General features: G+C 36.8%; 1 protein-coding gene across 6 annotated transcripts in view; it reads right to left on the reverse strand.

Moving 5' to 3' along the window:
* The window catches only part of patj (PATJ crumbs cell polarity complex component), a 316,611-nt gene that overhangs the window by 175,814 nt on the left and 127,095 nt on the right, over positions 1 to 13,702 (reverse strand). For all 6 annotated transcript variants that reach the window (XM_073063053.1, XM_073063055.1, XM_073063054.1 and 3 more), the window contains 5 exons: positions 10,703 to 10,898; positions 7,650 to 7,769; positions 5,614 to 5,685; positions 5,001 to 5,178; positions 2,339 to 2,449 (listed from right to left, as the gene is read on the reverse strand). In XM_073063053.1, coding sequence (XP_072919154.1) covers positions 2,339 to 2,449; positions 5,001 to 5,178; positions 5,614 to 5,685; positions 7,650 to 7,769; positions 10,703 to 10,898 — 677 coding nt within the window. The remainder of the gene's footprint in view (positions 1 to 2,338; positions 2,450 to 5,000; positions 5,179 to 5,613; positions 5,686 to 7,649; positions 7,770 to 10,702; positions 10,899 to 13,702) is intronic.

Below are 13,702 nucleotides of genomic sequence, written 5' to 3' on the forward strand. Positions count from 1 at the left end.
ATATTGAAACAAATGTGTTGACATTTTCAAAGAATGTATTATAGTTTTTCAACTTCTTAAAAATCAGCACAGAAAAAGAGTTCAAATTTTCAGAAAATATATTGCAATTTTTAAAAAAAATACAGACTCAATTTAATTCTATGATTGAAACAAAAATCTGGATAAATGAGTCATTTTCAGGTTGGTAATCTAAAACTAATAAGTGACTATTGGGGCCTATACGCTTACAACACTAATGATTTTGATGAAAAAAGTTCATATACAGATTTTCTGCTGATGCAAACATATGTGGGAAAGCAAACTCTTAAAAAGGAAAGAGTATGCAAAGGGATACAGATAGGTTAGGCGATGGGGTGAAGAACAGATGGAAGGTGTGAGACTATCTACTTAGTAGGAAGAAGAGGAAAACAGATTTTGTTTAAAATGAAAGAAGTTGCAGGATGTTGCTGTAAGCAACAGGTAATCAAGGCAGCAAATGGAATATTGATTAATGGAGCTGAAGATGGGAGTATAAAAGCACAGAAGGTCAGCTACTATTACATCTAGTGCTGGTGAGACCTCACATAACTCACTAATGGTGTTACTGCAAGTTAGGTAGTATCTGTGGAAATAGAAACAAAATTAATATTTCAGGTCAAAGAAACTTCATCAACTCAAAGGTGGCTTTCACCTGAAACGTTAACTGTGTTTGTCTTTCCTCAGATGTTGCCTGGCCTGTGGAGTGCTTTCAGTGTGTTCTGGATTTTTTTAAAATCAGGCTTCCACCTTCTGCAGTGTTTTCATATACCGCCTACAGTTTTGAAGTTAAGGAACGACAGACTCATGTTGGAAATTCTGTTCATCAATGCTTAGGATAAAGAGACTGACACCATAGTAAACATGGTCTTATCCAAACAAAGGGATGCTTTAGGCATGAACCAGCAGAAGCAAAGGTAAAAGTCTGTAAGGCATATGATGACCATGCAGGGAAGGTAATGACAGAAACAACTCTCTGAATGTGTATAAAATGGCATGTTTTGTACAAAAGGAGAAAGTAAATGGCTTGTAGTTAAAAGGGGATGCAGCCCGCTCCCACCTGCAGGTGTCAGATTTTTCTTGGTTTGATCTTAGTACGAACCTAAACAACTGATTCTTTTGCTCCACATCAGGCTCCATCGCTGCCTCATTAATTTACAGATATTGAGTGGAGTTGAAACAGAAACTCTTAAATACTTTAATCAGGCGCATTAACGTAGTGTTATAGGGCTTCTGACTGAACCTCTGATAATGGAAGAGGCAAAGAGACCACTGGCGAGAATAGGATTGGACTTAGATGATGAGATTTATTTTTTTCAGACTGCATTTAAATAATTCATATATTGGCAGATGAGGGGGAAGGAATCAAAATTCAGAGAAAGGGAGAATTCTCTAAGTGTTAGTAACAGTATAAAGGCTGAGAGGGAAATAATGCACAGAAATAAATGTCCCTTAAAATTAAATTAACAGCAAAGAAACAATAAACCAGTTTGGACAGTTCTTTGGTTAAGCTGAAGTAAAACAGGTTTGATATTGAAACTGGATGTCAAAATGCATTATAAATTATTATCAATAATCTTACTGCATCATTTCCTAACCTTATAAATATGCAAACTCTGTAACCCACGGTACCCCAATATTAGGAAGGGGATATGTCGTATCAATGTGTCTGTTTCACAATTGTCCATAATGCAAAACCTTTTATCTCCCCATTGAATCTCTTATTATAAGTGGAGATGTACTCTTGCAGGGATTTTTCTCTTAACCGTACTGATTCCTTGGGTACGTAATCTGCAAGGGAATATGAGTGTGAAAGGGAATTCTGATTGTACTGTAGGTAGAAGGGAAACCATTGTTGTTTTAATTAACTAGAAAAGAATGCTACATTGATTGATAAATATCATTGTACAAATTTCAATAAAATAGCCTTGTCAGTTTCCGAAGCAAATCTTTTTAGAGAGCTCTCACAGTGAGCCAGCAGACTGTGATCGTTGTACAAGAATCAGTAGAAGAGACTGTCAAATTTGACACTGTAAACCAACTCCCTCTGATTATTGTCCTTGGTAAACTATATCAGCTCTTGGTATGCTTTTTCAATTTGATTTTTTCTTTTACATAAATTCCCCCTGGGAATTTTTATTCCATATTTCAATATTTTGGTTGTGCTTTGTGAATTCTGTAAGGGTGAGTTTCCATTACCCAACTGTTGTAATTTGGAGGTACACTGTAATCTTTAAAGCCCATCAAATACATTCACATGCTGATACAATACACAGATAAGGATTGCATTGTAATCTCATTTTATTTTCTAGTGTTTACTCACTCGTGGAGTAGGTGATAAACTTTGAACCACAAAAACAACTGGATTTCCAGCATTTTTTATGACATTTACGGCTTCATCGTGTGTGGCATTTTGCAGGTCAATACCAGAAACCTGTAAAATAATATTCAATTAAGATTAGAATTAGCGTCCCTAATGCATGTTAAACTGAAGCAACATTAGGGGGTCCTTCTATGATCACTCCATTTGCAACAGAGTTGTTGTCATCAAACAATAGTGGACTATTTTCTCTACTTCTGCAACACATGCAAAAGGGTGCTTTGAAGCGGATGTTTCCAATCCCTGGGAGGTTGGGGTGGGGGAGGTAGTGCAGATTGGATAGTAGAGATGTTTTAAAGGAACTATACACGTGGGGTTATGCATGGGTCACTGAAAGTCCATGCACAGGTACAACAAGTGATTAGGAATTCAAAAAGAATGTCGGCATTGATAACAGGAAAATTTGAATACAAGGATACACAAGTTTTACTGCATTGAAGAGAGATTTGGTTGACCATACTTTGATTAATGTGTACAGTTTCGGTCTCGGAATCTAGCATGAATTTGCCACAGAGAGAGTGCATAAAGATCAAACAGACTGAATCCAGGGATAGCAGGTAAGAGCAGAACTTCCGTCTGGACTTTAGAAGACCGGGAAGAAATCTTATTGAAAGATGATGAGAGGCATTGATCGTGTGGATAGTCAGAAGCTTTTTCCCAGGGCAGAAATAGATAGCACGAGAGGGCACAGTTTTAAGGTGCTTGGAAGTAGGTACAGAAGAGATGTCAGGGATAAGTTTTTTTATGCAGAGTGGTGAGTACATGGAATGGGCCGTCGGCAATGGTGGTGGAAGCGGATACAATAGGATCTTTTAAGAGACTCCTGGACAGGTACATGGAGCTCCAAAAATTAGAGGGCTATGGTAACCTTAGGTAGTTTCTAAGGTAAGGACACGTTCAGCACAGCTGTGTTGGCCGAAGGGCCTGTATTGTGCTGTAGATTTTCTATGTTTTTATGAAACTGCCAAAATTCTTTTAAAGCTTAACAGGCTATGAATAGAGGGGAATTTTCTCCTGGTTAGCATGTATAGAAAAAAAGCCATTAAACAAAAAAGGACAGGCTCCTTTGTACTAAGCTGAAGAGAAATTTTGAAGAGTAGGTAAAATGTGTGACAATGGTGTACATTGGAGATACCACGATTTTAATCTCCTTGTTTAAGAAGGATATATCTGCACTAGAACAGTTCATGAAGGTTTGCTTGGTTTACACTGAGGATGAAGTAATGAGTAAGATTGAGTAGGTTGGCCTACTATTCATTGGAGTTTAGAAGACTGAGAGGTCTTAATTTATTAAAGCAAAAAAATCTGGGGTGATGGGGGAGGTTGACGAGGTTAAAAATATCCCCGTGGCCTATTACTCTCACTTCCCTATTATTATAAAAAGTTTTCTCTCATGGGGGATTCTAAAATTATAGAACATCATTACTTAACACAGAGGTAAAGTGACTTACTTCATTAAAGATGAGTAACAGATTATGTACAAATATCCTTTTCCTGCACTAATTCTTAATGTTCTATATACTAAGGAAATGAAACCCCGATGCTAGGCTTGAATAAAACCACAATCTGTACTATTAACCTAAATATGGCAGTTATGGCTTTTCTCTGGTTTAGCAGGAATGAGGCATCTATTTAAGAAGCAGTTCAGTAATGATGCATCCAACTATATGAAGTGTAAAGAAATAAAAATGTGACCTTAAGATATTAGAATAAGCTTTTATGATAAAATGAGTCAATTTTAAAATGCAATTTCTCAGTGTCGGATTACTCCCCCATCTCACACAAATCTACCGCGTTAATTCATATTGCATACTTTACAAAATCTCCAGAACAATATTAAGTATAAAAAGGTGAATTATACAGCCATGAAAGTGATTACCCGAAAAGCTTTAAGAGAACGTTTTTAAATATACATCAGAAATAGAGTCAGGTTTATTATCACTGATGTTGTTATGAAAGTTGCTTTGTGGCAGCAGTCCAGAGCAAGACAAAGAATGAGTACAAATTATAAAATGTCCATGGGTTCAATAGACCATTCTGAAATCTCACTGGGGAATAAAAGAAGCAGTTCTTCTTGACCGTGTGTCTTTATGCTCCTCTACCTCCTCCCCGATGGCAGGAAGACAAAGACGGCATGTCCTACAGGGGTTCCCAACCTGGGGTTCACAGACCCCCTTGCTTAATGCTATTGGTCCATGGCATAAAAAAGGTTGGGAACCACTGTCCTAGTTGGGGGAAGGTCTTTAATAAGGCAAGCATGGAAGAGACCTGGATTCCATATTACACTTTAAAATATATTTGCCAATTAAACATCATAACTACATAATTTTCCATTGTATTAATTATCTTCGATAATCAGATTTTTGAAAAAAATGTTAAATCAGTAAATTTAGGATGGCGTTTAAAGAGCAAAACAAATAGTTGTTTGAAGATTCTTCATATCAATTTGGTGGAACACCTTAATGCTCATGTTTGTCTTTTATCCCAAGAAAATATTCAATACCAAGATATCCTCAAACATCAACTATAGCAGAAGTTACTAAGGTTGTTATTAAGTAAGAACAGATTGATTGATAAAATGGTAATGTAATTCAAAATAATTTACCTCAATAATTTTGTCCCCAGTTTTCAGAGCATTTGATCTTCCCGCTGGACTCTCTTCTAAGACATGTTTAATAAAAATTCCTCTCAGTTCCTCACCACTTTTCAGTTTTTTTATTACTGTGTTACCACCAACAATACTGATGCCGAGTGATTCACCTGGTACTCGCCAAAGCTCAACTCTATGAAGAAGATAAGTGTATATGAAATGGAGAGAAAATAAATCATTCTTTGTATCTTTGTTAAAAAATTCAAATGTATTATTATAATTAGTACTTATATCGCAAGATCAAAACTCATGTTTTCTGATTTTAACCTGTATAAACAGAAAATCATCCAAAAGCAACAAGTTTTCTATGAAACTTCTTACAGTACTAAAGGAAACATCAACTTTATTACATTTCAATCAAAAAAATGCAATCATAATAATAATAGTCATTTATCATTAAGAGCTTCTTTGAAAGTCTAGGCACATCTTGTATGATAAAGAATTTCTTTTTTAATATTTCAATGTAAGTTTTTAGATGATGTGTCTCTACAAAGGTAAATAAACTTGAAGGGAACAGAATAGGCAATAAAGTAGGAAGCAATAATTAAACTGTCTGATGCTATTGTACCTTCGTGGTGCCTCCCAATGACTCAAAATAGGGGTTTCTTCCCCTTCCCCTTCTTCTCTTTCCGGCAGTTCACTGATAATAAAAGAATAACACTGTGTTAAATTCAAAGTTTACATTTAATTTTATACTATACCAATCAAAAAATATACAAATATAGATTTTAAATGTTAAAATCTAACAAATTAAGAAGTATTTAATATGTGCACCATTGTTAATCACCAGACCTATTATTCAATCAGCAATGGTTATATTTAATGATTGGCCTCATAGGAAAGGATTTAATTTGACAAGGAGTTCCTTCTATCAGATTCAGGTTAATTTATTGTCATTATACATCAATGTGCAGTGAAATTCCTTGCACCTTATCATGCATCATAGTGTTGACGACTGAACTCTAATCAATGAGTAACACCCTAACATACACACAGAGGCCACTTTATGCAAATATATAATCAACCAATCATAAAAGATGCAGATATGGTGAAGAGGTTCAGTTGTTGTTCATGCCAAATATCACAAAATGGGGAAGAAATGTAATTTAAGTGACTTTGACTGTGGAATGATTGTTGGTGCCAGGCATTGTGGTTTGAGTATCTCAGTAACTGCTGATTTCTTGGGATTTTCACACACAACGGTCTCTAGAGTTTACAGAGAATGGTGCAAAATAAAAAATAAAATCCAGTGAGCAACAGTTCTGTGAATGAAAATACCTTGTTAATGAGAGTTCCAGGCTGGTTCAAGATGATAGGAAGGCAGAAGTAACTCAAATAACCATGTGTTACAACAATGGTGTGCAGGAAAGCATATCTGAACTTAACAACATGTTGAACCTTGAGGTGGATGGACTACAGCAGCAGCAGACCACACCGGGTTCCACTTCCATACCCAATTTCCCTCGGGATCAATCAAGTATGTCTGTCTGTCTGTCATACATAATAAAGTGAGCACTGAATAACTTCCCCGCTAATATTTTTTTGCAATTGTGTGGACCAACCATTGCTCTGAGTGGGATATTTTTACATGGCACTTTAATAAAACATTATATAAAAGAAAATTTATTTTTTCTTTTGTCACAGCAACAAAAGCTATATGCACAGGAGCAATTCCGTTACTGTGTGGTCGCGTACCCATGCAGCTTAGAGGGAATAGTGCCACTGAATGTATTCGATGTATATTTATTGTCGAGGTGATCCAGAGCAGAATGTACTGAAAAGGAGATGGTAGACCGTAGTCCTTTTTTTTAAAACTGAATGCAGATTGCAGAGAGTCTAGATTGTCTGGAAGGTTAGCACTGTTGTGGGCCATTGCCAATATCTTTAAGCACTTCACTATGATCAATGGTAGCACAACTGGTTGGAATTATTGTGATAGAACACTTTAATTTTCTTGGGGATATGAATGAGATGGATGTTTCCTTGAAGCAAATGGGAAGAGTAGACTACCGCTTAAGTGAGAGGTTGAAGATGTTGGCAATGACAGTGGCTCATGACTTCAGAACCCAACAATGCCCTATCTAAGCCACCTGCTTTCTAAGAATTTACTTTTGTAAAATTAGATCTGACTTCAGCCACCAAGATGTAGTGGAAAACACCAGCAAGTTGCTGCACTTTGGTGGTCCTTCTCAATGAGAAACAAGAAAAAAAAACACACCATCATAGTCTTTCAGGACCTTTACTAATTTCGGAGCATATAAGACTCCTTAAACCTTTTCTAAAATGACATTTTAAAAATTGGAATAAACACATAAGCTTAAATAATGACATAATAACTGGATATACTAGTGCAGCTTTGCTCTCTATGTCTATCCTTAACTTGGTCAAACATTTCCATAAATATACATTTAGAAGTTACTGGTGAACCTTCCAACCATTGTCAAATTGTAAATACTGACAGCACTTTGTTCGTTTGAATATATTTATCCCAAAAGCAAAACTTTTGTCCCCCAGAGGAAAACTGCTTACAATTTTTAGTTTGGAAATCCATCCAAAAGTATTAAAACGTGAACTAATAATACATAGAAGAAGCAATGTAAATACCTTGCAGCATCTTTCATCCTGACTTCTGTTGCCAATTTTGCAGCACTGCTAGAATTGGTTTGCTTTGAAGCAAAAAATCTTTTATAGTGATCCACATCCTTTGCTGGTATATAAGTAATCCTAAATTCCCCACAACCAAAACAGAAATGTAATTTAAAAGTCAATTTCGATTATGAGAAAGAAACAACATTCCCTTGGCCAGTTGTACTGGTTTCCACAAATTCCACTAAATAAAGAGCTTAGAGTCAGTTACAAAATAGATGCTTCATACAGAACTGTCACAATGAATCCCCAGTTTCAGGTGGGGTTGATGGACTGAGATTTAAAGTAGCACCCGGAAATCATGGTGGAGAAATAAATTAGCATCTTTCCCCTTGAGTATTAACTCATTGAAAAGGTATACAGAAGTGGACTGCACTGTAATAAACCACGGCATTCCCTTTAACCGATATCAGGTCTCGTAACTAAGCAGGACTCACTTGAGGAAAGTCAAAACTCTGAAAGTGAGTTGGAGTTTATAAATCACAGGGTAAAGTCAGCATTTATAGCAAGGAACAGGAAAAATGTTGTCAGGCAAAAGTGGACTAGTCCTTCTGGGTATTCACAAGCAGTAAGGAATACATGATTATCACATTTCAACATCATCCATAAATAATTCTTTTTATCCTTATGGATTTTTAACATGCATTATTTCAACACAATTGCATGCAGCCAGCACTATAGAATTAGTAATTTAAAGGCCAATATTTATTATTGACTAAAGAGAAAGACAATTGATAAGTAAATGAACTTCTCTATAACAATATGATGATGTATTAATATAAAAGTTTTAACAGAGAAACTTATCAGGATACTTAGCAGGAATGAACTTCAACAAAAATTGATACTGAGCTAAAAAGAATAATTGTAGAGTCTGTCAAGGTTACAGTAAGGGGTATTAGTAAATGAGAGCGAAAAACATACTAAAGTAGGTGGGGAATTTGTCTATTTGAGGCTTGAGTTAGTTGACAATGCTAACTGTCATCTTGCCTGAAGTGAAACATAACAACAATCAGATAAAGCGAAAGAACTTTCCCTTTGGAGAAGGCAACCTCATGGCTTGAAAAAAAAGTCACTATTTAAATGGTGGCCTCAGGAAACAAGCTTCAGTATTGACAAGAATTCCATTTTAAAGGACATTTGCTTCTTCAACAGCATTTGCCCTTGGCTGTAACATTAAACTAACAGTAGTTCACATTGAAACTGCCCAGTGTCCAAGTGTGAAATACTTGCAAGTAGTCTACCCATGTGCAGGACTTATCATGTTGACACTGTGCACCTCAAAGTCTAACAACACAATGTGGATGATGACAGGACTTTGCCCTAAAACACTCTTGACTCTGACCTTCAGCAAAAACTGCAATTGGAAGTTAAGTTTTTCTAGAACAATTAAAAAAATTAAAACGACGTAACTAAACATTATAATTCAGGAAAATAGGTTAATAAAACAAATGGACCTTCATGATTCCATCAAATTTTTTGTCCCACCATCCTCAATGTAAACAATACTGTCTTTGATCTTGTGTCAAGTGTAATCTTGTAAAGGATCACAGAGAGAAAAAAAAACAGGGTATGCAAGCAAACTGGAGCCTCCCACAAGAAAGTCATAAGGAATCCTACGGTGGACTTAACTGGCCAAATTAGCCTTCAAGTAACTACAACACCAGATTTTCATGACTTAGAGAACATATGTGGAAATCCATAACTTAGTGCAAGTTCATTGGCAGTGCACTAGTGGTTCCAACAGATGCAGCCGAAACAATCCAACAAATCACAAATAACATTACCTTTTTCAAAACTTCAGAAAAAATCCTGAACACAGAAAGAATAATGCATGATGGTCTTCCATTAGCAATACTGCATCTTTGTCAGTTTTTAAATTAAACTCCACACACTCGACTCATATTTGCTGCTTCTAACTTAAATCTACACTGGAAGTTTAGTGAACTTGGCACATGCGTTCACTTTATTGACAGAAAAAATTCTTTACCAAAAATGTTCTATAGGAAGTCATGATTAGGAAAGCAATAATTCACAAAAATAAACTATTTTGCAGGCAGACCCCTTTGACATTGGTCAATAGCTGAGGTTAATAACAAAATCACAATTGAGCAAACCCTATCTGAAATGCTTGGGGCTGGAAGTGTTCCGGATTTCAGATTTTGGAATACTTGCATCAAAATAATGCAATATCTTGGGGATGGGATCCAAGTCTAAGCAAGAAATCCATTTACAACTTGTACATATACCCTGAAGGTAGCTTGATATAATATTTTAATAATTTTGTGCATAAAACAATAATGTGTATATTGAACTATCAGAAAGATAAGCTATCACTACCTCGGCTGCCCAGTTGGACAGTCAGTGGCTGTTTGGCTTCGTCATTATTCCTGACTCTGAATTTACAGTATGTGCCACCGATAAGCAGTCTTTTTCTTATTCTTGTTCATCACACATCTGTAGTGACGCAGCTGTTCAGTATGTTAGATTTTCATCAGCTATGATCTTGGGAAATTTATCAACGAATTTCTCTGCTGGTTCATCATTAGCAGAAGCTTTACATTAAATTTTCAGTTTGTCGTGATAGAACTTAGCTTGTTTCATGATCAGCATACCATTAAGTGGCATATGTTCATTCTGTCGCTGATAAATCCACTCTTTCAATGCTTATCGAGATCTTCATTTTCCACTTTAGGCAGAGTTTTTTATTTTTGTTTCACTTCTGTTCACCACATAGGTGAAATCACTTCTCAAAACTGTCCATGGTCTGCAAAGACCTGCACGCTGGAACCTATCCAGCACCTAGTGGAAATTTCCATTTGTGATGTCATGCCAGCGCTCAAAATAACTTTGGATTTTGGAGGTTTTAGGATTTTGGAATTTTGCATAAGGGGTGCTCAACCTATAAAAAACCTTTGCAAAACTGGGATAGTACACACTACAATAATCAAATCAAAAAACATTAGCAAGGTGAAACATAAAAAATGCACAACAAACATAGGGGAAATACTCACATGATTTCCTCATTGATGGCTTGACTGGCAAAAATTAATTGCTTCTGAGTTGAATTTAGACCACTAATGGGCTCCATGTTCAAAGCAACAATATAATCCCCCTTCTGGAGTTGTCCATCTCTTCCAGCAGCTCCCTCATTCTCAATGTTTTTGATGATTGCTCCAGGTCCTCTGTGATCACCTTTTATGCTCAACCCTAGCCCAAGTAAAATAATGGTAAAAATAACTGTGAGAATTTCTTCCAGGTTCAATCCTGACCTCTGGTATTGTGTGTATAGAATTTGTACATTCTCAATATTATGGTGTGGATTTGCACTGGTCGCTCCCGTTTCCTGTTACATCACAAAAATATGTCTATTGGTAAGTTAATTAAGCACTCTACAGTGCCCCTTGTGTCTAGGTATGTGGTAAAATCTGGCTGTGAGTTGACATTAATATGGGGAGAATAAAATGAGTTAGGATTGAATTAATATTCAAACTGTGTGATGGATGGTTTGTGTGGACTTGGTGGGCTAATAGGGTTGGTTTCCATACTGTATATCCCTATGACTTAATGATATTGTAAATGGCTAGGAAAAGTATATGGCCACAAACTACAAACATTAGTATATTACTGAAGGCACAAGTTATGGTTTGTCGCAAGAACAATTACTTGGTTGTAAAGAATAATACGGGACTTTTACATGAAACATGAGCAGATGGGTCAGATCTAATCAGCATAATTTTAACACCATAATTTCCCATTTCAAATAAATCTATCAACATCAGAAGTTAAATAATCACAATGAATAAATCTAGGCTCTCGATTTCTTTAAGAGCAGCTGGAAAAGCAAGTAAGCTAAATATATTAGGGCAAGAAAACTTTGCTTCTGTTGAATCTGGTGCTCATTCAGCAGCCATTACATCTAAAATTCCAGAGGCAGGATGTTTCCCATCAGTTAGTCATTAGGAGGAAAACAGACAAAGATTCTAGAGGGTGGTTGTGAAAGCAGCAAACTGCTCAGGGAAACTGAAGTTATGTTGTCTGATCTCAGAGGAGTTTTTATATTTAGCATCTTCCTTTGCAATACCAATAAGTGTAAGATATCAAATACCAAACATATTGTTTGCAAGCATCAACTTACTAATTTAATCACTCTTTGTTCCCGTTCGTTCAATTTGCCAAACACATCCTAAATTCACTTTTAGCATAAAATGCCAGAAGTGGATGTGATGAAGAGTGAGCTGGGGAGACATCTCCAGAAAACAATTTCCTTACCCATTCTGTCTGAGTGACAGGATACCTTGCAGATAATCATTTGCCACTGATTTTGATGAAGTATGCATTACTATTGGCTAATTACTGGATATTATAAAAGGAACTAACAAAAATATCCAACAAATTTGTAAAATGACTAAATGCAATAAGAATTGAGATCTTTGCAATAAAGCTCATTACAGATAGAATAAAAATGATCATGGATATGTCTTTTATTTACACAAATAGGAAAGAAGAACTGTAAGATCAATTTTGCAACATCATATTCCATCCCATAAGGCTTCTCTATTCTTTCCATTAGTTACCATGGAGATGCCAATCCAGAGTTTTAGGACACAGATTCATGGAATTTGAATTTCCATAAATGGAGTAAATTCCACGCCATGTAGACTGGTAAAATGTGGAAACCTATTAGTAAAGCCTACTTTACAGTGAAGAAAATCAACATTAATTCAACACATTACAGTTGGCAAGCAAAATTTTGCAGAGAACTCATAGGCAGGGAAAAATAAAATAGGTTTTAAAAGTTGGGAGCCAAAACAGAGAATATATGGACAATTTTTTGCTGGTTACCGTGGTTATTAACATGACCTTGGCTAGGATACTTGCTGTCATCAAAAAAGGAAAATTAATCATACCAGCTTATGAGCTATTTACCTTGAATGATGTTTTGGTATATCAAGATTCATGTAACAGAAAATTCAAGTAACAGATAATGGTCTGGTGGTATTAACATCAACCATTATGAAATGCTTTGAATGGCTGGTCATGATGGGGATTAATGACTTTCTCCCAGCTACACTGGACTCTTTCCAGTTTGTTTATCACTCAAACCACTGACGATACAACAGCCTCTGCCCAATACTCTGTCCTGACCCACCTACAAAATGGGGCCTCATATGCCAGACTGCTGTTTACTTACTTCCGTTCGGCATTCAACATCATCATACCCCAAAAACTGGTGTGGAAACTGTCATCTCTGGGTCTCATCATCTGCAACTGGAAACTGGACTTCTTAACAGTAAGGACACAGACAGTCTGAGTGGGCAGCAATGTCTTCTGTCCCATTATGCTGAACACTGGTGCTCCCCAAAGCTGTGTGCTTAGGCTGCTGCTGTTCACACTACTGATGCATGACTGTGTCGCAGGATCCAGCTCAAATTGTGTCATCAAGTTTGAGGATGACACAACAGTGGTTGGCCTCATCAAGAATGATGACGAGATAGAGTGTGGAGAGGAAGTGAAGTGGCTGGTGGATTGGTGTGAGAAGAACAACCCAAGCCTGAGCATAGAGAAGATCAAGGAAATCACCATGGACCTCAGGAAGGTGCAGACAAACCACCACCACCACACCCCAGAAATACATGGGTCCTCCACAGAGAAGGTTAAGTGCACCAAGTTCCTGGGAGTTCACATCACAGATGACCTCATCTGCTCCCTTAATATCACCTCCCTGAACAAGGCGGCACAGTAGCCCCTCCACTTGCAAAGAAGATTGAAGAAAGCAGGGCACTTCCCCCCATCTTAACTGTGCTTTACAGGAGCATCAGACCAGAAGTTCCTACAAAGGACTGTGAGAACAGCTGAGAGGATCATAGGGGCCTCCCTACCATCCATCAGGGACATTTATCAGGAGCACTGTATATGCAGGGCCCACCCACCCATCCATCCAGCACCCTCTTTGGCTTTCTACAATCAGAGAGGAGAGTACAATGCATTTAAAAGAAGTACAGTCAGGATGC

Source organism: Hemitrygon akajei, chromosome 12, assembly GCF_048418815.1.
Source record: "Hemitrygon akajei chromosome 12, sHemAka1.3, whole genome shotgun sequence".
Classification (NCBI taxonomy): Eukaryota; Metazoa; Chordata; class Chondrichthyes; order Myliobatiformes; family Dasyatidae; genus Hemitrygon; species Hemitrygon akajei.